Below are 27,307 nucleotides of genomic sequence, written 5' to 3'. Positions count from 1 at the left end.
CCCTGGAGGCTGGAGCTGAGGACCGCTGTGGGGGACAGGCAAGGTAGGTGGCCTACGGCCCACGAAGGGCAGTGCCGAAGGATGAAAAACCCCAAGCTAGAATGAAGCCGCGCCACAGGCTGCCGCTTCATGAGAAACTGTCCCCTGGTTTGATAAGGCTTGTGCTTTGCCCAGAGTTCTGAGAAGGGGGCCGGGAGGGGACCGGTACCGCGAGCAGGGACCGGGCCCGCGTGTGCATGGTCACTGTGGTGCCTGACCCCTCGGTCACGGACTTACATTAGTATAAAAACTGGGACTCCAGAACCCCAGGAGAGGGAAGCAAAGCAAACCGCTCTGTGACAACCAGGCCGCAGCCCGGGGCCCATGCGACTGCCACACGAGATGAGGGTGCGTTAAAAACGATTACTGGGACAAAGAACCGCGAAGCTAAGGAGAAGAAAAGAAGATGAAGGGGGTGGGGGTGGAGAAGCAAATGAGAAAAATCGCACCCCAAGGACCTGAAACAATAACAACCTGAAACAGAAACTAAGTACGGCTAAACACAAAACACACAGAAACAGCCTCCGGAGCGCGTGGGGCTCCGCAAAGAACGCAGGATCGTTTGAGGAGAGGAAAGACGCTGAACCGGCTCTCCTGAGACCTGCCACCCCTCCAGGGGCGTGCGCGGCCCACCAGCACGGCACTGCTCCTCCCCAGCGGGTCCCCACCCAGCTGCCGCCCCTCCCCGCTCCCCCCAGCTCCTTCCCAATCGCCCCTGGGAGCCTAGCGCCCGCGGCTCTTCGCGAAGCCCGGAGCGTTTGACGGTTCTGAGCACTTTCACACACCATGTTTTCTGCTCTGATGAAACGATGCGTTTTCACACCCGTCGCCCCCTTTGCACCGATTCCCGGGGAGGAAGCCTCAGCCAAGTCCGTCCCCGCACTGCCAGTGTCTGGAGCACCGCCCGCTGCTCAGCGCCCTGGAAAGCTCAGGGCGCCCTGCCAGACGGCGGGTTCGCGCCTACTTGGAGTCAAAACGGTGCCTGACTTTACTCTTCACGGCAGCACAGCAGTAAACCGAAGTTCAGACTAAAACCCACGGTCCGAGACGAAATCTCACCCTCGGTCCATCAGAACGCGATGGGTGTGAAATTAACTCTATCAGAACGAGATAAATCAGAGGCTGGGGGGGGCGGCTCTGATAGTACTGACGAGAGTCTTTTTACAGGAATATGACTTTGATCCTCTTAATTTTCAGTTGCTGCCAGGGGGAAAAAAAAACAACTAAATATGCTAAAGATCAAAACTGTTTTAGATGTGTGACAGACAGTTCCATCTCGTTTTTTAAGACTCTCCAACATTTGAAATAAGAGCACTTTTTTCATTTAACCAAAGAAAAATGAAGCCTGGGGAGACAGAAATTTCGCAACGTCAAAAGCACTCCGATTGTCCTTGGGTTGAGATGTGCACCTGAAACCTTCTACGCGCACGCACTCAGCGAAAGCAAATGCGCCCGGCTCAGCGCACCTGACGACGAGGCCTGGATTCAAACTCCTCCTCCCGTGAAGGAGAAAATGATGTCGGACACACCGGAAGGATAACCCCGCCACCACCCCAACACAGCTGGTCATTATGAGTCCGCAAACTATCCAGATCCTAGCATGACGCTTCCCTTTTTAAAAATCTCTCAATTAAAACGATAACTGAAATTGTCATTGTTAAAGTCCTCGGCCTTGGCCAAGGAGGGGCTGAGATGGGCACCTCCATGGAAGTGGAACAAAGAACCACTTCGGTCACAAGCGAATTCGGCATCTTCTCTTCTGATCACAGAGAGAAAAAAGGAATTCTAGACACGTGTCTCTTCCCTTTTTCAATAATATCTTATTATTATTAAAGGGATTCGAGATCACTGTAAAGATTACGAAAACAGAAAACAGAAACAGAAGAAAAAGTAAACAGAAGAAAAGAAACCCATGCTTACTTTCATCGGACAGATATGGCTATTAACACTGCAATACACTTCTTTGTGGTCATTCCATCATGCATGTATATATATATATTTGGGGACATTAAATGTACATGTAACGTAGCTTTAAAACATATAAAAGCTTATGAGACAGGGCTGTGTCTTGCTTTGCATTCCCGCTGACCACGGCACCTTGAGCACTGTATCAAGCATGCTGTAAATGATCTCTGAAAACATGACTTCTGTTGGCTGCGTCTCATACTAGCACGACTCAAGTATTTCCCTTTGGTAGAAAAGTAGGTTGTTCCTAATATTATCAATCATGCCGAACTAAGCCAAGTATAAATGCAGCTGACTGTGACCGAGGGCTTATCACATCTCTTACGTGGACATCTCATTCACAACTACCCTTTGCCTTAACTACTACCATGACTCCGTTTTTGGTTGGGTAAACGGAGTCACAGAAAGGCTAACTAATCTGCTCAAGGTCACCCAGCTACTATTTAACAGAACCCAAGTTTAAACCTCCCTGGGGGCATTCAAGCCCAAGGCCCTCATTTACATGGGATCAAATCTATGGGACCTTCATTATTTCTGATTCATGGAACAGACTTGCTTATTCCAAAAATCAATTAATGCCATTGTAGAGAACAGGGTTCCATCTTTAACAGTTTACTCTTCAATAAATCCCAAATTTACTTCGGTATTACAGGCGAGGTGAACTTTTTCCAAAAAGTTAGCCACTTATCCTTGGTTCACTGTGAAAATAAGCTTTCCTCCTCTCTCTGGATTGCCGGGCTAGTTCAGCCTTCTCTCGTGCTACCTTCTTGTAACTTCTCAGGGGATCATTTCTCTTCCACTAACGTACACACTGCTGTACACTGCTGACTACTTAGCTTTAAAGTATATTTTAATACTGTTAAAACGATTCCCCAATTTTTTTAAAATCCGGTCCCTCCCTGCAGTGAGATTCAATTGGCCTAGCAATAAACAAATAAGCGAGTTTAAAAACAACTAACATTTTTACAACATTCCATATTTCCATTCACGAACAAGGCACATCGCCATCTCTCAGTTTATGTGGCTGGTTTTCCCTCGCCTACGACCAGGACATTTCTTGTTGTGGACACTGAAATAACCGTTTTTACTATTAAGCAAAATCCACCGAAGATCCCTGTCTAGACTTGGTCATACAGCACAGTCAAGAACACTGAGTGAAGGTTACGAAAACTTGATCACGGGCTTTTACAAACTGCTGAGTTGCCACACGCATATGACTCCCCCCAAGTCTTCCTCTGGCGTCCAGGATACAGGTAGATCGTGCTTCTGAGAAAGAGGCACGTCCCTGAAACTCGGTTCTCACAGCCTCTCGAGGAAGTCAGATCCTGCCGGGACACCTCGGACGGCAGAGGGGGGCGCGCGGGGAGGACTACAGCATGCGCTCGCCGCCGAGCGCGACGTTTGCAGTCGGGCGTCCACTCCGAGAACGCACACGCTGGTCAAAGGCTTCACAGGACGAGCCTCGAACGGCTCTAGCTGGTGAACGCGGGAGCCGTGGAGCGCGGGGGGAAGCGCGGGGCTCTGAAGGCGGAATTCAGGGTGCTCTCCCTCCGCACAAGTAGCCAGGCTGCTCTGAGCTCCAGCTCGTCACTGAAATGGAACACTCACCCAGGGTCCGTTCGTTCCCGCCACCACACGGGCTTACAGCCCGGTGAGGGGTGAGGACGAGTCGGGGAGGGGACCACGTGAGGAAGCTCAAGGCCCGGGGCCGAGCTCGGGTGCGACGTCCACTGTGACGGCAGCGGTGTTCTGCTATGTTTTACGTGGATGTTTAGCATGGTCCTCCCTTTAAAGTATGCTACCTTCTCTGCAAAGGAACGGGCTGATCACGACAAGGCAGAAAGGGGTTTTGGGGGTCTTTTTATAAAAAAAAAAATACAGCTGCAACAAACTGAGCCACACGTGTGTCTTCTAGATAGGAATTTTAATTTCATTTACTGTAACAGGAACTGTAAGTTCAGGAAACTAATGGTGACAGCTTGATTTATGAATTTTGACATATTTCTTGAACTGAGATTACATTACAAAGAAAGTGGAATTCTAAGCAAGTCAGATCTTGCCTATACATTCAATCTTCAAATCAATAAGCGAGGATTCTGTGCAACTTGTTTCTGACAGAGGAAAAACACAGCCCAACTGAGACGGGCCGGGAACCTGTGACTCAAAAGTTCCTTAACACACTCTCAGAATCGAGCCAGAATGGTTTTGGTGTCCGCAGAGAAAACACTTCGGCTCTTTACTGGGCAGTAACAAAAGAGAAATTCAACTCAGAAAGCATTTGTGGTCAAACTGACAAGGAAAAAAAATGATGCTTGTCCTGAAGAAAAGTGCCCGTGTTTGCTTTCACTTTACTTCCTCCAAAAAGTCCCATCTGTTAGGAGAGTAATGTACACAAAACATGGAACATGAGGATCACTTCGAGCTTCGCAAACACCTGCGAAGTGCTGTCTGCGTTGCTGTTTAAACACACGCAATGGCGAGGCACCGAGACGCACGGGCCCTGGGCATCCACGGCCAGGCTGGCGGGGAGGCGGGGGGCAGGGGAGGCAGCGGTTGAGAGGCACCAGGTAGTCTGTTACGTACTTTACAGACGTGGCGATACTTAACCTTCCTACCCCACAAGGTAGATGTAAGTCTCCATTTTACACGAAGCAGCTCAGATTCAGAGAGGATAAGTCACACATTCAAACTGACACAGCTAAAGATGGTAAAACCAAGGCAAATTAGGGTTCGCCTAACTCTCGGAGCAAAGACAGGGGCACCAGCGACAAGAAAAACCACTGCCTGCATTTTTTTCAGAGCCTACCTGGAATCCCCCGATCAGGCACAAAGGTGCGGTACTGATGCGTCCTGTAAACGCGGAAAAGTGTGTACTCGGGAAAGGAGGCAGCGGGAGCCATCTCCATCGGGGAAGACGCAGGGAGGGGCGCTTCACGGCTAAGCGTCAAGGGAGGAGCAAGGAGGCGGTGGCGGTGCTGCGGGTGCTGGTGTGACCAGGAAGGGACCGGGCTCCCCAAAGTAAAACCGAGTGACGCCCAAACCAAGTGTTGCGTACGTCACGGTTTTGCGTGTCCCACCAAAGCCTTAAGTAAAACGGCGGCGGGCGTCTAATGCAGTGCACCAGAATTAACAACCGGTGACATAGTTGCATACAAACAGTGATAGCGCAGGTGGAGCATAAGGTAGGGGAGCAGAAAGACGACAGGGCATAAAGGGGAGCGAGAGGTACGTCTGCATGACCTGAGGTTTCGCAAAGAAGGCACTTTGTGACTTTGAGTTCTACAGGCCGTTAAGGGTGGCACAGTAATAACGCAGGCTGGGAAGCAGGCTGGGAAGCCTACAGGGAGCTGGGCGAGGCCGAGGGAGACGCTGCAGGCCTCGCGTGGGGACAGGGCGCCAAGGGCCGTGCTACCCCAGCCCACCTGGCGGCAGTGCAAAGGAAACTCCAGCACAGGCTCGTCAAGCGTCCACTTCTCCAGGGAGGCGACATGTCGGCCGGCGCTGATGTACCAACACGAGCGCTGAGCCCCAAAGCGCAACGATCTAAATAAAATGAGGACATCGCAACTGATTTTTCTAGGTTTCATGATTTAACAGGCAAATGTGTTGCCTGAAAACATTTCAGATAGAAACCAGAAAAAAGGATTTTATAGTTTGCCTGCTCGTGGCTCTTCATGTCTGGATGTGAAAAGCTGAAAGGTACCACCCCCTCCAACAAAAAAGCCGCTAAAAATTAATCTAGTTACGAATGCTTAACAAGTGTAAATTTAGTCTAAAGCTTTTAACATTAATGAAAAAAGTGCACTCAGATCTACAAAGCCTCAACTATGAATTAAAAATTTGTTTTTAATTACTCGTAATTACACTATGTAGATATTCTTATGGTCTAAAATACAAATAAGACAAATCATGATAAGTTAGAACATATTCAAATATATCCTAAACATAAATGACGTTAATAAATTATAAAACCCAGACCTTACAGAGGAACATTAATTTTCATCTGAAAAAGTTATTCTGTTTTTACTACATGTCTTTGTTTGCGAATATAGTCAGGATATTTTATAGTAAAATACAGACTCCCGGCAAAGATAGGTTGTGTTTCATTTGCTTTATATTTTCAGATCCTACGACTGTGCTCAGTATGTAGTGTACACTCAACAAATATTATTTTAAAAAGTTATTACTGGAGAAAAATTTACTGAATGCCTCCTCTCTGGCAGGCAGACTTGGGGATAACATGATGGGGAATACGTTTTAATGAAAAACGTATCACAAAGATTTTTTTATGTATTTATAATGAGATATTTTCTTATGTATTTATTGTAATTCTGGATTGGAGTGGCCAAGCAGTTGTCTCTACAAGATGGATTTTTCTATACAGCACGGGCGTATTTTTCCAACAAAGTTATCCCCGCGCGAAAGCCCTCCACGTGCACCTGCCAGAACACGCGCGGCCAACGGCGCACGTGCACACGACGAGGCGTCTCATCGTGGAGGGGGAGAGAAAACTCCGAACGGCGCCTCTGGAGAGCCTTCGGCAGCCTGGATTCAACAGCCAAAACGGAGGACAGCCCGTCTTACTCAAGACAATTTCTTTGAGGGAAAAAGAAGGTAGATAAACTAGAGCAGGGGTCCCCGATCCCCAGGCCGCGAACTGGTACCGGTCCAGGCCTGCTGGGAACCGCAGCAGGAGGTGAGCGGCGGGCCGGAGAGCGAGGCTGCTTCAGCTGCATCCGCAGCCGCTCCCAGCGCCAGCACCGCCGCCTCAGCTCCACCGCAGATCACCAGGCGTCAGATTCCCAGAGGAGCGCCAGTCCCTGGTGTCACGAAGGTTGGGGACCGCCGAACTAGATCACCGGCTTGTTTGTTTTGAAAAAAATGCAAGTAGCTTGATGGGGAAGAAAAGAAGTTTGGGTTCTTTAAAGGAAAGAATGGGGAAGAAAAAAGGAAACCGTACATTCCTAATTCTAACAAAGAAGCCAAAGAATGCTTTCTTCATGTTCACAGCATTAATACCATGTGCCTCTTACACGGAAACCAAAACAGCATCTCCATTTCAGGTCCACAAAGGTTTCAGGGTAAACTGATCACTGCAGATGCAGCAAGGAAACGCCGCGTGAGTCGAGCCCGCAAAATGAGGCAAGAACAGAAGTCGGCGGGCGCTGTGGACGCCTCCCCACCCGCCCCTGCTGAAGGCAGGCCGGGAACGTCCTTCGCGATTCAGGGGACGCTACGACGTGTCACAGGCGGGCTTGAGAGTCCGAGACTCGTGGGAAGATGGGACAAAACCCATTTCTGAGCAGCTTTCTTGTCTGAGGCCAGGGACCTGACTCTCTCCAGACACATCTGGAAAGGAAGAGGACCAGCCTCCCTGTCACTGCGGGGCTCCTGGCAGCCCGGCCCTGCCCAAGCTTAGCGGGCGTGGGGGGGAGGGCGGCCCACGAAGGTTCCAGGAAAACGCGTGCACTGACTGATAATCCTGGGATTCTGGCTCAAAGTGGCAACGTCCCTGGGGTGGAAGTGGCGACGGGCCCCAGGGCTGGGAACCCCCATGTCCTCTGAGAGGGTGCTTCAAAGACAGAGGTGCTACGACCGGAGAGCCCGACCGGAACCAGGAGGGGCATGAGGGGCCTGGCTGGCCTAGAGACCCAGAGCCACCAGGATCCAGCACCATCAGCTTGAAGTCCTTACGTCGTCTGTTTTAAACCTCTTCCGCCGAACCCCTGGCAAGCTCCCAAACGAGGGGCGCCGTGTACCTGGGAGAGCGCCCAGGCCCAGGGCACACAGTCGGACAAGGCTGAATGCCACTCTGGGCTCACAACCCACTACCTGCGTGGCCTCTCCCGCATCTGTGGTTAGCAGAACCTGCTTTGGGGGGCTACATGCGAAGATTAAACTGTTACTACCCATGATTCACTAAGCACGACGCTGGGACACAGCAGACGCGAAGCCAATCATTAGTCCCTTTTTTCTCCTGGGAGAAGGATGAGCTAAATTAAACCAGATACTCACGTCTTTAGTCTTAGAGCAGGGACACGGCTAAATTTCCCTTTAGGCCCTAATTTCGGTAGAAGTGAGACGAGCCAGCTAGACAGTTCAATGAGCATTACCAGCCTGGTGTAAAAGGCCTTCCACCTAACCGCCCATTTCTCCAAAACTGTCACCGAAGCCCTCCGAGCGCCAGCGAACTCCAGCCCTCGAGGCAGCAACGAGCGAAGCCACTGAGTCTAACAACAAAAGACTAGTTAAACACGAGGAAAAACGCCTCCTTTGTGTCCTTGAGAAAACAACTCTTGGCCATTAAAGAGGGAAACCGTTTTAGTCTCTACCACCTTTCCCTGACAAAGCCCAGGCCGGTGGTGGTCCACGGGGAGGTCAGTGTCTTCCACGCACACCTGCTTGCAGGTGGGTCACCAGAACGGTGCACACAGGCGACCGCGATGCGGGTCAGCCGGCGCGGCTGCTGCGCCGTCCCGCAGAAAACGTTCCAGCTAGCAAACGCTGCGTGACGTAGCGCCCCGAAATCCAGCATCTTAGGATGACTTTTATTTTCAATCTTTTCTCTCTTCGCTTCGTCAGATTTCTCTTGATCTATCTCCCAAGTACACAGACTTTTCACTCTGTCATCTCTATGGAGTTGTTAAGCCCATTCGGTACATTTTTTTAAATTTTGGATACTATTTTTCAGTTCTAGAATTTCTTTTTTTTAGTGTTTCTTTAAAATATGTTACCTTTTTATTCATTAAAAGCATATTTTCCTTCACATCCTTGATTGAAGTTACGACTGCTCTAACATCCTTGTCTGCTGCACCCAAGGTCGATGTCCGCGCGCACTCCCGGTCGACGATCTTCGCTTTTTCCTCTTGAGGAGGTTCCCGAGTGCCAAGCCAGTGCGGACCCCGTCCTGGACGCTGTGAGTGCTGCGCGGGGAAAACGCTGCGTTCTCGTATGTTCCTCTAAAGAACGCTGTTGCTTGGTTTCAGCAGGCAATGATCCTAGTCTGAGCGAAACTCTAAACTCTTCAGGGTGACCGCTCGAATTTCAATACAGTTATTTTATCCTTGGCTTAGCTGCTTCGCACTCAAGTGCGACTCGGGCATCGGCAGGGACTTAGGCGGTTGATACGGATCACCTGGAGCCTGCTTTATCCTCTCCAGGATTCCCACCTTCATCTCCTGAGGGCTGCGGTTCCTCCAAACTGTCCTTTGATTCCTTGAGCTAAAAGGTCTATAGGTCTGAGATCAGAGTTTTAACTGCTCTGCACGACGCGCACTGTGCTCTCCCTGCCTTCTCACTGTCCACTCAACTCCAGAGTCCACTTGTCTGGGCCAAATCTGATGTCTTTTGTCCGGAGTTTATAATTATTATTTGTAGGAAGATCAGCCCAACAGTAGCTTACAGGGCCATTGAAGGAAGCAGAACTTGCACACTTAATTTTTCCCCAAATTTTTACTTTTTCTCACCATGTTGTGGGTGATGAATTCGGGAAGGGTGTGCAGGGCCGGCTACTCCTGATTCGTGTGGCCCCAGCTGGGCAACCACGGGACCGCGCTCAGCTCCACTCCCAGGCTGCTGTCCTGCTCACGTCTGCTGCCTCGTGGCTCCCCGACTAGCATCCTCTCCCCCAACTGCATCTCACCCTCCAGGGCTTCTCCACATGGACCTGGCAACTCACGACATGGTCACCTCCGGGAATCTGCACTTCTTACATGGGGACTGGCTCCCAAGTGCCTAGAAATGGAACCTTCCAGGCCAGTCTAGGGCAACACCAGGAACAGCACAGCCTCACTCCTACCGTATCTTATTGTTCGAAGCAGCCACAGCGCTTTAGGCACCCAAATCCAAGGGAACGGAGAAACAAATGCCAACCCTTCGTGGGCAAGTGGCAGAGTCACATTCATTGAAGGAACACAAGCATAATGACAGATATTTGTGCGGGTGTCTCGGAAAAATGTCATCTGCCATATATTCAGCATCTGATAAAACGAAACAAATGCCACCCAAGCTAGAGCTCTACAGGACGCAGGCGCGCGACGTGAGCTGCGTGGTCCAACCCTCCTGCCACCCTGATCGTCGCCCTCGTATTAGCAACAGAACTACCTCTAGGCTACTGCGCATAAAATAGGCTTCTAATGCAGTCTACTGAGTTTCCAAAGATTTAATACTATGTCCGTTTCAAAATACCTAGAAAAAATGCTTATGATGCTATCATCCAAAGCACAGGACACAGAAGTAAGATAATGTTTATTTTTTCTTAAGGTAATGTCCACTATAACTACTGTTTACTAAATATACAGATATATTTGAAAATTCGTAGGCTTTTTAAATACCTGTTTTTACTGACTGTGGGATATCTGTAGGATATAAGCGTGTTCACGTGCACGGGCTTAGGACAAACACTGACGCTTTGTAAGAAAATAGACTGATTCAAACACGCCAAGGACAAACACAACGCAAATTACAAGAATAAAAGCCCTACTATAATTATGAGATTTTATGCATATCTGTGGGAATATACATGTGTATACATATCTCGAACAACTGTCTAAAAACCTTAAGCTGCTACTCCAGAAAGCGAGTATGTTCCAATTCTAAATACTACATTCTGAATGAAGTCACGTACGTATGAAACATAACAAGAAACATCCCTACCTTGTCTTGGTTAATTCTGTTCTTGTAACACAGATTTCCGATCAGACGAATGAGGTGAGACTTGAAGCCCTCCGCCATGTTCGCGACGTTGCTGTCGGCTTTGATGTAACTACAGGCGCTGAAGATGTTCGTGGCGTCGGTGCCAGTCACGTGGATCAGTCGCAAAAGATCTACAACAAAAAATATAAGAAACTTGATTTTTCATGGAAAAACGTTTAGCATTTCGTACTCATTTTCCGTAAATAAATCTAATTTATTTTAATGGATTAAAATAAAACAAAGGCCAAGTACTGAAAACTTTCTTTAAATATTCATTAGAAGGCTCTTCTGTTTCTGCTTTAAAATTTCTCACGACTCTGGTCTGGGGACCCAAGGCGTAATGATTATCCCAACTAGGGCTTTCTATTTATCCACAAAGAGTAGCTAGCTACAAGTTTTCCACCATCTTCCTAAGGAAAACATTTCCAATCCCAACTTCTTGACGACACAGCTGATGTGACAAAACACAACACCCGCCCGCGACGAGCCCTACGACTTTCCCCACCGGCCAGACCATCGGAAGGGAGCAAGCGTCTCCACAGGCGTGTTCCGCCTACGCTCAGAACTCAGCGCTGCCACACTCCATGGGACAGACGCCTTTAAGCAGCCCGTGAAAATAAGCAATCTTCCTGACCTTGACTCTAAAAAATGTTTCCACTTTATCTCATTCAAGCGTCTCAACAAACCTCTTAAAGACAGCTTGCATTTTCCCAATTTTATAATGAAGAAAACGGGCTCAGAGAAGTTAATAATTTCACAGGGTGGGGACGGCTACCCATGACTGCCCTGGCTCCGAAAACATGCTTTTTCCATAGTGATTCAGCTTCCCAGGTTCATGGTGCTTTAATTATTATTAAAGTCACTGCATTCAAAAATAAAACACTGATGTGAGATTCTATCCTCTACAGCTCACTGCTAACTCACCTACCCATCTAGACACAAATTCATCCTTCTTAGCACATGAATCCCCAGAATAAGTATAATCTTTAAAAAAAAAAAAAAAGCCAAGAGTGAACAGCAACACCATAAGCTCAGCGAACCACACAGCACAGGTTGTACTTGAATTATTTCGCAAGCAGTTTTTTTTAGCAAAGATGGTACTATTTCCCCCACTGTCTTCCTGTTTAAAAACAGTTTTCTTATAAGACTCGAATACATAATTACTATGTGTACGGCACTATCCTTTCGGCCCCATCGATGTAATTAGGAAAAATTTACTAACAGATTTGGTGAAACTATAGAAATATAAAAACTGACACCATCATCGTCGAAACCCACCACAAACCCCACCATCGCCAGCACAGCCGCTACTGATGGCGTGTGTCCCCACGACGTGCGCCTGGTGCACCGGGCATTCGCCAGGCACCTGAGTTAAACAGCAGGTGAGCGGCGAACGCCTGAGCTGCCACCAGAACGTCAGAATTCCTCTCAAGAAAAAACATCCTAAAAGATCTCAAAAATACACCGATACCCTGAAAATGACGGATCTGTGTTTGGACTTATATTACAGCATTACAAGTCAAAGGTTTCTCAGTTAAAAATAACAATGCGTGGTCTCCCAACTCACCGACGCCTCTGTCCAGCAAGCCGGGGTACGCCTGCAGGTAGCCGAGCAGGTCGTCATGAACACTCATCTCGCACAGCACGTCCAGCAGCCTGATGGTGGCCAGCGCCTCCTGCAAGCGAAAGGAAACAAGAGTCTGAGTCGAGCTGAATGATCGGGCTGTTATCAATACCTGTGAGAGAATGAAACGTCATGTAAGTATCAAACGTAAGTATCAAAGAGTCAGAGCTTCTAAGACATCTAAAGAGAGACAACCTGTCGAGAACAAAACTAAAGTATTAAAGGTGCACATGAACAGTCCTTTGCATGAAGAGAGACGTCACCATCGAAAATGCAAGAAAGACGACGTGTCATTATGTGTCTTTTTGGAGCAAAGAATCAGAAAAGTTCTTATTCAAGCAAAAATATCTTCCAACAGTGGAATAAATGTTTGAAATTACTAGCTACACACATACCATTTATGCAAATACCTCCTTTTTAAAGCATTCCGAGCAAGCAAATTCTACTTTAAAGATACAAATACCCCACAGAATACATTAATTTCTTGTCCACAGGAATCCTGCTAAATGTTGTGGTTGAAAGATCTCTGGCTAAAAGTACTTGCATTATTTCTGGGTAAATATAAACCTATATCCAATATCTTGTAGGATGGAAAATGTATTATTTGAAAATGTTAGCTCATGTAACTATTAAATGATTTATTATGTTGGCATTTTGGTAGCATTTATTATGTGACAGTGTGATCAAGAACTACCAATTGCACGGCATTAGTCAAAAAAAAAGTTTTTAAATGCAATTTTTATACAGATTTTAAACTTCATTTTTAAAGTATACATTATTTGACAACTTGTGATAGATGCTATAAATTTAGGTGATAAAGATAAAATTCTTCAAAAAAAATAAATACTTCCCTTTTGTTAATTCTAAGTGTGTACTTATTGTTCTCCAATTAGGATATTTAAAATAATTATTTTAATATAGCATTCTAAAAGCTCAAAATAAATAGCAAGAAACAAAACGCATTTTTAATGTCTTGTATCTTTAACCTTACAGTTTTCACTTGCTAGTTAAAAAGTTAACGGAAAACACCTAGGTAAGATGTCTGAAATTAGAACAATGTTTAAAAGACTCTTGAGCAAATCCATGAAGTGCCTGGCTTCATCTCTGCATCCTCTTTCGCTAAACGGCTGTTTGCCCAGATTGTCATCTCTCGACACCATTTCTCCTTCAAGAAGTGGATGATTGGTTCTAGGTCTGGGCAGATGTATACGAGTTGATCCTGAGCATCCTGTCACCCAGACAGCAAGGGAGCCGTGAGAGACTGTTAGGGTCATGTCAGAGGAAATCAGAAAGCCTGAAGAGATCCCCCCAGCGAGGGCACATTAGGACACCAGGAAGTATTAGAGCTGCAGCGGACTGAAAACAAATCAAGTGGTTTTAAAGCCATGACTTCATAATAATTAAAACAAACAAGTCACTCATCGTCTCTGGATGATACCACAAAACCAACTCATTACTCGAAGACTGGGAATCAAGGGAGGGGGCCAGGATCCAAATGTACCTTGTATGACCCAAGAGTTGATTAAGGGAAGATTCTCTTTATAAAACATTGTAGATAATAAATAAAAAATGAATGATACACTCAAAATACCATATTTTGCACTCCCTAAACAACTGATAGAGCTAGGTAATAATCATTAACACTTGCTAACATCGCAAAAAGAGACAACCAGACATTATGAGCCTTGTGATGAAGCGCATTATCACCAACAATAAAATGTTACTGGGGAAAAAAAATAAAAGACAATTAACTCGAATCTGAATAAGCCTCTGGAAATAACTGTCATTCACAGAAAATTCAAGGAAAAGAATATGTTAAACGCCACCACGGAGATATAGTCATCGAAATCCAAGCTGTAGAAACCTCTACCAGTAAAGCAGCCCAATTTCTTCTACAAATAACTAGCAAAGGACAAAAAAAGGAGGGGGAGGAGGCGGAAAGGGAGCTGACACGCCCAAGGAGACCTGAGACACACCGGCCAGTCGCAACGCACGGCCTTTATGTGCATCGCTTCGAAGAAAGAAACTTGAAAAAAAATAGACGATGGGGAGAATGTGAATACTGTTTATTTAATACTAAAATTTTACTTTTTTTAGGTGTGCTAAATGTATTTTACCTATGTGTGAAGATTCCTTATCTTTTAGATCCGTAAGTATAAAATAGTAGCTGATGAAATACACTGGGGCCCCTCTCGGTCCAGGGCGCCTGGCGTGGGAACGGGTGTGGACGCAACGAGAATGGTAAAGGGGCGGAAGAGACGACCCCGACTTTCCTTCCGGCTCCTAACCTCTGATAGTAACCAAAATGAGCCCGAAAGGAACTTAATCCGTCTCTACCTGACACATCCCCAATTCTAATCATTAAGATCCTTTTATTAATAAACTATTCCTAATGAGCACCTGCAAAGTAATAATGACATAACTGTCAGGAAAAATTATTACCTTAAAAAATAAAGAGTAATGAGTCACATGCCCTTCCAATATTTATAAGTATTATAAAACTACATTCACTCAGGCACTATGGGATAAGAAAAAAAAGAAAAAAGACAGGCAAATCAAAGGAACAGGATTTTGAAACGATCCTGTCTAGATCATGTGTCGGGGTCAGCTTCACGCTTTAGTGTCTCCGAGCTATTTTAGAACACCGTAAATTGTAGAAAAATATTAATGCGAATAGTTCCTGTCCACAGAAAGCAGACCACTTGCAGTTGGTCGAAACGCATCTAACCAACGGCCTTGCGCACAGCCACGTCTGTGTCTATGTAACGTAAGTTCGATTCTGCGGCCTTTTACTGCACACGCAGGTGTGGCTCTGAATCTTTCGCCAATTGTTAATCTTATCTGTTCCGTGTAAAAAGTTGGAAATCCAAAAACACATCAGAATTTAAAATATGATAGGTATTAAGTGGAAAGGATGCCCTTAGTCACTAAATGGTATCCTACAGTAAGTAAAGCTAACATTTAGGGACCGTTAGCTACTTACTAGTAAGTGCACTGGACACTTGTATTAAAATACAAGCATTTTACAGGTAAAGAAACTGGGGCACAGAGAGGAGAAGTAACTTTCCAAAAGCATACACCAGTAAGAGAAGAACTCAAGATCGAAACCTAAGCAATCACCGAAGATCACATAATCTTAGAGATAGACAAATAATTCATGTGGCTGTATCTTCACTCCTTACTCAAAAATAAATTCTAGGTTAATCAAAAATGTGGACAGTGTGTTAAAAAAAACTAGAACATACAGGTGTATATTTCCACAACCTAAGTGGAGAAGATTTTACTAAATATGTAAAAAAGTGTCAGAAACCATAAGGATAAAATAAAACTAGATTGAAAACAAACAAAAAAATTTCAAGAAGGCTAACAAGACTACAAATCAAGTCAAATAAAAAAATTTGAGAAAATTTTCTAAAAATATATAATAGATTAATTTTCTAAAAATGTTCATTAATAACTATTTTTAGAAGGAAACCTAATATGAAAAATAAATTAACATATTAAAAAAATGTCAGAGAGAAATGGTACTTAGATGAAAGGAGGGCTGGAGGCACTCTGGTGCTCTATTGCTGCATCGTTTAGAAATATTTCTAAAAATTTTAAATAAACATAGTCTCTGAGTCAGCAATCTAACTTCCAGGAATTTATAAACCCGGATTTACTCATCCAAAATTGCAAAAATATTTTTACAAGTATATTCACCAAAACAGTATTTGTAAAGGTTTTTAAAATAACAAACCTGGAAGTAAACGAAATGTCCACCTATAAAGAACAAAGGAAAAACTATGATGCATCCCTACAGCAAAATACTATTCGACTACTCAGAAAAGTGAGATGAGCACACGTGTTACATGGAAAGATACACGGATATGTCATAGTAAGTAAAAAAAGTAAGCTGAAAAACAGACTGTGTAGTATTATTTTTAAAAAGGTGAAAAAGTGTCTAGGTGTGTATACACAAAAAAGCTTTGGAAGAAAAAGAAAAAAGTAGATGCTGATATATCTGTAGAAAACATGGGGACTGGGCATAAAATACTTAACTTTTTGCATCATTGACTTCACTGGCTTGAATTATTTTTTTAAACAATAAAACCAATATATTTGCTTATTACAAAAATTTAATCCCATATATGTGGAATGAAGGACTAACTTACTACACAAATATTAAACACCTGCTACGTAACGAGCACCACGACTTAAGCTGTGGATGTGAAGAATGTAACAGAATGAAAACCCCACGACCTGAAGATAACTCTCATCACATGTGAATATCAAAGAAAACGAGAAACATTTTATTTAACTTTCAGAAGAAAAGCAAGGCTCACTACAAGCGACAATACTGAGACCCAAAATAAATCTAAAATGACTCTGAAATCTTAAGGATTAAGCACACTAGAACTGACAAAAAAAAATATCAAAAATTGGAAACAAGTACCAATACATACCAAGGCAGAAACACGTATACTGATATGAGATCGTAAAACTATTTTTACGAAGGAAAAAATGAATTAAATCTCAAGATTTTAAATCCAAACAAGTACATATATTAAAAAATAGATGCTATAAAAATGGCTATTTTCATTTTTATTTTTCAGTCACAGCATTATGAAAACTTTATTAGATAATCTTGTCTGAAAAATACGACAAAAGGGTAATAAATGCAGTAGTTTGCTGGCGGACTAGCTGGGGGGTTAAACTTCTAATTTAAAGGACAACACACATACATTAATATGCACAAGTCATGAGTGTATAGATCAACAAATTTTCAAAAAGACAACTATTTGGGTTTTTCAAAAGAAAACTCTATTATTTTCTATCGTTTAATATATAACATATAAACATTTCCTAAATGTAAAGTTGCATCGGGTAATTTCTTGTTACAATATTAAAATCATCTATGCTATAAATATAAGTACCTTGAAAAAGTTTAAAGCTGTAATTTAACAAGTACTAAGTTTCACTTCCTTTTCCATCTCCTAGAGAATTAATTCATTTTTAAAACCGTGAAGCAGAGCTCACGGCTCCTCCTGCTGGAAGCAGAGGCGAACCCGGCCCCGGCAGGAACCCGGCCAGGCCGGTGCGCAGACGACCCACTCCCAGCACAGAAAAGGAGAATTAAAACGTCGGCTCTACCGCGAGACCGAACACGGCCTCGGAAAATCAGTAACAGAGTCACCCTGAAAAGAGCATATTCACGAGGAAAACACCTCCATGGGAGAACAGGCCCGGTCACAGCCTCCAGTCGTCACAGGGGTTAACAAGTTCGTGTGTCACACACAAGCCCAGGAAAGGCCACGCGCAGGGTCCACGTCCGCCACCGCCCCATCTAGAGACAGCGGATGTCCCGCAGAGGACAACCCCTTAGCTGGTCCCACTTATTTGCCAGTGGCTCCCTCTAGTCATCCTTCCCATTAGCCCCTCTACTGTGTTTCTGAACTTGGTTAAATCAACTTTTTTGAGAGATAATTTACACGCAATAAGACACACGCTCTTAATTGTACGGTCCCGAGCGGCGTCAACGTACACAGCCACGTATAACATTTGCATCACCAAGACAGTCCCCCGTGTCCCTCCGCAATCAACCCTACCCCTCCACTTCCAGCCCCAGGTGACATCGGATCTGCTCTGTCACTGTCGGCAAGTTGTGCCTGCTACAGAGTCCACAGAAATGGAGTCACACGGTACATTCTCCCATCTATCCGGCTTCTTCCGGTCAGTATGCTTGAGACTCGTCTCCGTTTTGGTCTCAGAAATAAAATCCTTTTTAGTGGAGTAGTATTTGGAAGAAAGAACAATTCCATCCTTAAGACAGAAGGGAAGGCAGAAGGAATAAATAAAAAAAGAGAATTTCTTAGATGAAAATAAAGAGAATTTCTGAAGTGAAGAGGAAGGAAACAGAATTAGTATCGGGTCGTTTGAAAAAGAGAAGATGTGAGCGATCCAGGCTGGGCTTGAGGAGGATAAAACACCCGAAGGAGCTAACCAGATGGTGGCCGGACAGGAATCTCCGTAATGGACAGAAGACAGGAGCGCTCTGGAAGGAAATCTAGAAATGTGCAACAAAAGCTTCGAAGCCGGACGTAGCCACACACCCAGCAACGCCACTTCGGAGACCGTGTCCCAGGTCAGCACGTACGGAAATGTACAAAGACACAACCCCAAAGTCACAATGCTAACAAACGGAAGTAAGAACGCCCTAAACGTCCAACTACAGGGAGCTGGACACATAAATGACGATGAATTCTTTACTCAGTCTACGGCCACACCACCCGGAACGTGCCCGATGCCATCTGATCTCGGACGCTAAGCAGGGTCGGGCCTGGTTAGTACTTGGGTGGGAGACCACCTAGGAGGACCAGGTGCTGTAGGCATTTAAAAAAAAAAAATTCTTTAATCAGAACGTTACCCTGGCATTTTAAAAAGACGTTCAGAAAGTACTGTTTGTTTATTCATTCAGGAAATGTTTGCTAAGTGCCACTGTGTACACGGTACTATGAACTCACAGTCAAAACTTCTGCCCTCGTGGAGCTTACATTGAGAAGAAAATCGGGAACTTAGAAACAGGTGGCACAGAGTGATTTCGTCGTGAATGTCTGCGTGTGCACGCGCACGTGCATTTGCCGCTCCCCGTCCAAAGGCATTCCCTGGGCCGGTCTGGGCATTAACTCTGGGTGGTAGTGAAGGAGGACACCTTCCTAACTGCTCTGCAACGAGGGCGCTGCCTCAGTCCGTTCAAAGCGCTCCGACAGGAACGGCACCAACAGGTGGCTCACGAACAACGGCGGTTCCTCTCGCCCCCACGCGGGCCGCCTCCACGCTGCGGCCGGCCCGCTCCCTGCCGCGTCTGCGCGGGGGCCTTTCTGGGGCCCCTTCTATAAGGGCGCTGGCCCCACTCATGGGGGGCCCACCCCGTGACCTCATCACCTCCCAACGCCATCACTCTGGGCATTCGTTAGGTTCTCAACACCTGCGGGGGGTGGGGGGCGGCACAAACATTCGGGCTACAGCAGATACGTTACTCGCACCATCTATTTTTTTTAAAGGTTTAAAAAAAGAATTCTCACGGCGGACCGAGCTGAGTTAGAAAATCTGTTCCCCTCTCATCACCAGCCATGAACTCTCTCTTCTTACCTCGTCGTCAGTATACTGCTCGGAGGTCAATTTCAGCACGAGCCTGCACTGATCCACGAAAGTGCTTGCGAACAGCTCGGCATGGCTCAAATACACAGGGACTTCCTCCCTGGTCAGGGGCTCGTCGGCCATCACTTTGGCTATGATGATGTCTAACAGCGTAACCCTGCAAAACACAAAGCATTTTACATGAACGTGCAATAGCGAAATTCTACAATGCTAAAAACACTTAGAGAGACCATTTTAAGAGAATATTTTTATTTTGACCTTCCTTTACTTGCTTATAATATCTACTGGGGGGGAAAATATTTTTGTGAATAAAATTAATCATCATCAATTACCTATTTTTTTAAAATCCTGATTTCTTTGATGTAACATAGCTACAGAAACAAGCATTTTTTATATCCATTACTTTGAGCACTTAAATAATTCAACATTTCGGAAATGCTGTCAGTTTAAGTTTTATAGTAATCTACAATAACAATAGCCAAGTTAAGCAGGCTAACATTTATTAACTGCTTACTATTGAGCTAAGCATTCTACACACGTTCTCTCATGTAATCGAGAACTCTGCGAGGCGGGTACTGCCATCAGCCTCCCAGGAGAGTCAAGTCGCCCAGGATCAGACACACTGAGCCGCCGAGTCAGGCGCAAATGCAGACTGTGTCTCAGACACCTGCGCCAGGTGACGTGAGCACTCGTTCCGCTGGCTTTCTTGTCGAGGTTGGCCTTTTTGTTGTTTTATCATTTTAGTTTACTAAAACACAAATCTGCCATTTTTTACACCAATATTTAAATTACCAGGTAAATATTTCTATTCAACAATCTTTTTCCTTCATCTAGGAAAAACGATCATAAACAAGGCAACCTATCCGGCCCAAATCAAGTAGGATGCTCCTCAAAATAGTATTTTGATCGGGATTATATGTATAAACTATTTATTTCTATATCAGAAATGGTATGAACATCTAAAACACTTAGCAACTGGGAGAAAATACACTTACATTAGGTATGAAGCATTTCTTACTAAAAGAAAAATAGGAACTGTTTCCTGCTTCATGTGAAGAAATAAAACTAGTATGCTGAACGAGTTTTACAAAATATCTTCCTATATTTTAATGGGAAGGATCATCAGTCTGGGGTAAAAAAAAAATCACCCACAGACCTTAATGATTTTCAAATCTCCTAAAACTTCAGATTTTTACAGCAATTATTAATCTAAAATAAAACAAATAAATGAACAATCCCCCCAACTGAGCACCAAAGAACAAAAATAGTTCAGTATTAGGATATAGGATATTTTTGGTTTCCTTTACTCACATGTAACCTTTAAAAGTGAATGGGGTACCAAGGCCGCGGAGCCAGGCCTTCCACTGTCCCCAGGCAGGATGACTTTCCAGAAATGCTAGGGAGGAGGCCCCCATTCAAGTGTGACTCAAAAGGGACCCAAATGCCTGCTCTAAAAATATTCCTTTTAAATTAGGATAACATGGCAGGTACTGCTGGTCTAAGAAGTCACGAACCCTGGCCCTCGGGACTTCAGCACCTAGAGGGCTAACCGCAGAGCAGGCCGCCTGGGAGAAGGAAGGAGTTTTATCAGAGTGAGTCACGGGGCCCAGAACACAGTGCAGAGGAACGAGGAACGAAACAGAAGGGTCGTAACTGGGAAAAGGACCCGACACCTGGCTGATCCTGACCAAGAGCCAGGTCCTGCAGGAGTCACGGAGGGTCGGGGGGGCCACAGGGTGGTAGCAATCAAGGTGGTCCTGCAGCGACAGGCCCTGGGGCCCAAGGGGCCGATCTGAGGGAGACCTGGAAGCTGCAGCTGGAGCACTGGTCAAAGCAGGTTTCGCCCTCTCTACAAACCCACCCAGAGACAACCCTTCCCCGGGCTGCTCCCCGCGGCCAGATGCTCGCAACACTCTAGCACGTCATTATAATAGGACAGTGGATCGAAGGAGATGGGTAGTGAGTGATTTTGACAGAAAAACGGGAAAAGTCAAAAACGAATCTTTAAAATACAAAAATATAAAGGAAGCTTAAATGATCACCTGAGAATAAATTACACTTCATGAAATGATGCTATTTACGTTAAGCCGTGTGCTAATAAAAACTTTTAATGGCTCTCACTATGAAGGAGTAGGTCCCAAATACTTTAGTCTGGTGTGCAGGGCCCTCCCAACCAGGTCCCCACCTAACTCTCCAGCTCCCTCTACCTCTAGCTCCCATCGAAATCATCCTCTTAGAATAAAAGAATCACACACACAACACACACTCAGGTAGGACATTTTTTCCAAAATCACTTACTTGCACGCTCCATTTGCTACCCCTGTTTCAGGCCAGAAAACGCGGGTACTGAGATGTACCGCACAGTCAGGGGACACGGGAGGTAACGAGGAAGGTCTCACCTCTTCCGCGTGGGGGGAACCACACAAAATACCTCCCTGGACGCACGACAGACACAAGTGGTGTAATGAATGCGCTACTCGCTCACGGACTTGTCCACTCCGGGGTGAAGAACGCAAAAGCGAGAAAGACCCAGTCGAAGAGGTCAGAGACCAGTTGTCTAAAATTACTGCCCGTCAGTCAGTGTGACAGTCTTGCTTCCTTTAACCCAGAAACCATCACTCAGGCTGCCTCAGGCTTACCAGACGCGGCCGCTCAGTCCGGAGCCGAGCTTCTGTAATTCCATCTGTCAATCACTGGGCACATCCAGCGTGCGGGGCAGGCGCGGCAGGACACATTCGTTAAACGAACCGAACCTCCTGTCACCAACGCAAAGCCCAGCCCTGGCCTTCCTGCCCGCCGCACGCCCACTGCTCTCCTGTGAGGATCTTTCACCCCAAAGCGGGGTTCTCCAAAACACCCCCAGATTCCTTTACCTGTGCTTCCTGCCCCGCTCCTCCAACGCGCACAGGTCCGCGCTCTTCCCGTAAGGTGCCTGGCAAAATCCTGCCCATCGATGCTGCCTCTTCCAGTCTTCACCTGCTCCAAAGGCCACAAGCACCGTCTCCCCCTTCCCGCCAACCCCACGTCCCTCAGGCACTGTCCTTGCTCCCCTCCTGTGACAGCTACCAATCTACCTCGTAGCATAGCTATCAACGCCCTGATCTGACCTCTCCCCGCAGCTGCCTGGCGAAGTTCACAGAAAGGCCCCAGGGTCGCTGCAGGTCGGCACTGTCTGCCCGTGGCATCTCCTTGCAGAACACAGCACAGGGCCCAGCTCAGAGCGGGGAGTCAGAACTGCTTAGCGAAGTGCAGCGAGTCAAAGAACTTTGCCGTAACTAGCACCGCCGAGGGGCGAGGTGTTCGCAGGCTTCTGTTTTCGCTCACGTAAAGCGCCCTGTCTTTCTGCATCGAGGCCCCGTTTCCTTCAATCCTAAGTGGTCAGATATATCGCAAAAGTCGCTGGTATAATTAAATTGCTTCCATGTGTGCAGATGCGTGATTTAGAAGGCACACAACACAAAAGTACAAATCTCGAGCCAGAATGTTTTGGGTTGATGTTTCTTGAAAATGAAGTTTGCTGCAGTTAGAAATCTGGCCGAGGCCATATAACCACATGAAATATGAACCACGAAGACCCACCTCCAATAAAATCTATCTCCCAATGAAGCTGAGCGCTTAGATCACGCAGGACTTAATTCGCTCACAGAACTGACACTTGGTGACCGATTGTGACATTTAAGAACACCATGCTCGACATGACATCGATATGAGATACGTCTCGACATTCAGGAGACCAACCACCGGCCAAAAGACAGTGAGCATCTCTTTTTGTAAAGGCGTTTAATTTATACGTCCTCTTCTAGTACGTTATTGGGTGTTTAAAGGTTTTTTTTAACATATAGCACAACTGTCCCCTTACTTCATGGCTTTCGGCTCTGGGTGACACAGTGCGGGAGTCGGAACAGACCCAGAGCAAGGCTGCCTGGGCTGGAAGGGGTCGATTAAGTGCTACATTTCTGCCTCACACATACTCTCACATAAAAGAAGCGTTTTGAAAAGAGCAAGGTCTTATCCTAGAAAACCTTAACACCTCCTTGTGCCTAAAAGGATGACAGCTGAACATTTGTCGCCCAGGTTTACAGTCCCTTCTCCTACCTTCTATCCTACGAATAGCCTTGCGGCGCCTCCAGAGCTCTGCCCTCTCTCAGCCTCGAGCGACCCTCCCCGCCACCGGAGCTGTAAAAGTACCTCCAACAGTTACTCCGACCGACAACGGTGCTACCACCACATGACCAACGAAGCTGCTAACAGGCAGCATCCTTTTCCTGAACACTAGTGCGTGGGCAACTCTGGTGTTGTCAGCGCTCAGTGATGAAGAAAGCATAAGCTCCGGAGGAGTGGACTACCTGGCGACGCACGCCTCCGCTCAGCGTCCTCCCGGATTCTCACCGCACGCTGCCAGGATGTGTAACTGACGGGGAACCTACCACTGCCAGACTAGATATTAAACAATAAAGCTTAACTGCTTTCTTTTTCTGACAAGTCAATAAAGGTAGATGTTCTCATAGTTCTCGCCATACACGAGAGGCTTGTCTTGCACACTCGCCTTGGCGAAAACTACAAAATGATGGTGTCACCAAATAAGGGACAGACACCTGCAGAAAGAGGGCGGCAGCGTGGCTGAGACACTCTGGCAAAGGCCCACCGACCTCCGGGTTCCTGATTCAGCAGGTGACGCCACAGTAATCAGTGTACTAAAATGGACCTTTGCACGAGTAGAACACCCATTCGTTCACTCATGCTCTCACTAACAAAACTTGTGCCTGCTGTGCGCCAGCACTGCCTGCGAAATGCACACGTCACAGAATGAGGGCGGGTGTGCCCCTGCCCCACGTGGCCGGGGTCGCCAGCGCGGCGTCACGCGGCAGCAGGCAGGGACGGGGATGGCACGACGTATGACACATCGCGGGATGAAATGACGAGTTCTCCTTTGGGAGGAAAGCAGAGGAGGAGCAGGTGGCAACCGCTGAGCAGAGACCCGCAGGAAGCAGTGGCTACGACTACTTCGTTAATGAAAACGGAAGATGTCAGTCTGTGATCCTCATTTAGTTAGGGAAGGGGTCAGCTTAAAAACAGATCACGTGATAGCAATATGGAAAATGGAAACTTGAATATTAAAATACAATTAAGCTACGTATTCAGGTGCAAAGCAATTTACTAATGCATAGCACCGCTTATCATGTTACTTATTTTAAGTCAAAAACTACAAATAATTCTTTTTCTGCAATAAAAGTACCCGTATGTGATGGTGGCGAGGGGCACTGGATTTATAAACATGGTATTTATACTGACGTCAGAAGTACAGACTTTTCTTTTTTGTTAAAAACTACTACTTAACGAGGCCACAGAGCAGTGCATAAAGCTTAATTGTTGGAACTCAAATAGTAAGAATTTGAAAACCACCACAATTTTAAAAACTGTGACTACAATCAAAATATTAACATTTCTTAAAGTTCTTCATCATTAGATTAGCTTTTGCTCATCAGATTTCTGAACAAGTTTTATTTTCCTAAGACGACATTTCCAATGGGAAAAGGAAAATCATATACTACTGGAATGGAAAGATTACCGTGAATCTTTCTATTCAATCCTCTAATTTTCCAGGTCAAGAAGCTGAATCTAAACACAGTGTATGACCCAGCTGCAGTCTCAGAAAGGATTTCTATCCCAACAAGGCGGGGAGCCCAGGCCTCGAGGGCACTGCCCTCCTTGCTACGGCAGCGGTGAGGTCACAGGTGGCAGTGAGGTCACAGGGGGCCGGGCGCTGCTCGCCTTCAGTGTGAACTGTCTGCCGGGTCCTACGTGCCGTTAGTATGTTCCCCGATCACGGGACCAGCGGTGTGAACGTTTCATACACACGGCTGCAACACCCCATTGCACGGATGACAATTACAAAGCCATGGTGCAAATACAAGAGTTTGTTCTCAGCGTTTCGTAACTCGCCCTTACTGAGTGATGGCGCCAACCTGGACTGTGCAGCCCCACGGCAATCACGGCCTGTTGTGGCTAAGCCGTGATGTCAACCAACCAAGTTAAAACCATTACTGACACAGAAACATGTAGTTAGAGATTCTGTGCCAACTAAGAAACCACACAGTTTTTCAGTCACGTGTACAGGATACTGTATATGGAATGCTAAATACTCAAACCACACTGGTTTTTGGGGTTACCTTTCTTGATTGCTCATTTTGGCATACATGGCTTTTACCAATTCCGGGCTTTTCAGAAAATGGTCTGTAATAATCAAGAACCTAAGAAAAAAGAAGGAAAAAGTTTGGTTACTAGAAACATAGTAAAACAGACACGACCTTACACACTTCGTAGGAGGCTCATACTTAAAAGCACTGCTTTTGTTATTGAATTTTTGATTTGTTGTCATTTTAAAACGTTTTGAGAGATCGCATACTATTGTTCTATTAGCAACCAAAAGAAAATTGAAACACTCTTCCCCCAATTCTACTTCTGAAAATTTTATTGAAATGATTCAAATTTATTCAACTGGAGAAAAGGGCCTACTATATAGCTTTTATCTAAACTCAGAAAATACTTCTTACGGTTTAAACAGTAAAATGAAATCTAGCTACAAGTTCAGGTATAAACAGAAAACACACTAAATTGTTTTGGTCAGAAGGTTAGTGCTAAAATTAACCAAAGAAATAGACAAGTCATACTTTTTATTTAAACGCATGCCAGAGACGGGGTAATGAATCCTGGCTTGATTATCTACTCTTCAAGAGCTCTCAGGTTACCAAGAAAACATCCTCATCGTCAGGCAATGCAGTCATCCAAACTCAGAGATCAACTCAGGGGAACCCTCAGGCAAAGATTATAAGCATATTTCTCCAAAGTGCCACTGTGACAACTAAAAAGATTGAATAGTACTATTAATTAATTCTGAATCATATTTACCAGGGGGCATCTGAAGGCTTAAGGACTAAAGAAGACACTGTTTATAACCAAGGTTATAGTAATAAAAGAGTGACTGTTAAACATTAAATATTTTTATAATCGCAGTTTATTTAATCACTTCTGAACAAATAAAGTAAGTACGGCTTTCAGTACAATACCCAAATGAGGCATATTAACGATCACGAAACACTGTCGCTTTACATAGAAACAAAATCTAAACACGTATTTCGTTTCTTCTACAACTTTTACAATAACTGATCAACATTTTGATGTAAAACGTTTCTAACAATAGTGGATAATATTCAAAATTCTAAAACCATTTTCACATCAATTTAGGTAGCTTATCAAACTGTAACGAGAGCAACTCATGTAATTCGAGCCAGGTACACAAAACTGTGATCCTAACGTTAACTCATGTAACTCAGCTATTTGAAACTTACAACACTTTCCCACAGGAACATTCACTCGAAACCAGTGTTCCCAGCGCTGTGCTGGGGCCCGGCCACAAGCCGTGTTCCCAAATGCTAACAGTGGAGAAAGACCCACACCGAGATGTCTACAGAAAACTGTCTTGCGTGCAACATACACACATTATGGATTATAAACACGATGAAGTTGGCTGGGGGGAGGAAAGGCGACGAAGGGTGGGCAAGAGGACCAAGCGGGCTGGAGGAGGTGTTCTGGGAACCACTGGTTAAAGGGGAAGGAAGGTCACTAAATGAGACGTGACGAAAAGTAAAGACCTGGGGCAAGAAGAGCAAGGGGCTCGAGGAACCCTAAGCGATAAAACGCCAGCAGGGCTTCGCGAGGGATTCGGGACAGAGCTCATTTTCTCGAATGCTGCCAGCAAAGAGCCCTCGGCTGCGGCCTCTGCAGAGGCCTTGGCTGAGAAGGCAGCCTCGACCACGGTCCGGGCTCACTGCAGGCCGACGCGGC

At 45.6% G+C, this 27,307-nt stretch overlaps 1 protein-coding gene and 1 pseudogene across 2 annotated transcripts in view; one reads left to right on the top strand and one right to left on the bottom strand.

Moving 5' to 3' along the window:
- The window catches only part of ATXN10 (ataxin 10), a 125,723-nt gene that overhangs the window by 57,256 nt on the left and 41,160 nt on the right, over positions 1 to 27,307 (bottom strand). The window contains exons 6-10 of one of the 2 annotated variants that reach the window (XM_036237660.1): positions 25,633 to 25,713; positions 19,454 to 19,619; positions 12,266 to 12,374; positions 10,660 to 10,829; positions 6,127 to 7,134 (exon numbers count right to left, since the gene is read on the bottom strand). In XM_036237660.1, coding sequence (XP_036093553.1) covers positions 7,081 to 7,134; positions 10,660 to 10,829; positions 12,266 to 12,374; positions 19,454 to 19,619; positions 25,633 to 25,713 — 580 coding nt within the window. In that variant the 3' untranslated portion in view covers positions 6,127 to 7,080. Of the gene's footprint in view, positions 1 to 6,126; positions 7,135 to 10,659; positions 10,830 to 12,265; positions 12,375 to 19,453; positions 19,620 to 25,632; positions 25,714 to 27,307 lie in introns of those variants that run through there. The other variant, XM_016135705.2, reaches the window with a different exon arrangement.
- On the top strand, positions 18,575 to 18,693 carry LOC118614069 (annotated as a pseudogene).

The sequence above is a fragment of the Rousettus aegyptiacus genome, unplaced genomic scaffold, assembly GCF_014176215.1.
Source record: "Rousettus aegyptiacus isolate mRouAeg1 unplaced genomic scaffold, mRouAeg1.p scaffold_m13_p_2, whole genome shotgun sequence".
NCBI classification, from domain to species: Eukaryota; Metazoa; Chordata; class Mammalia; order Chiroptera; family Pteropodidae; genus Rousettus; species Rousettus aegyptiacus.
This window is presented reverse-complemented; position numbering and strand designations above follow the sequence as displayed.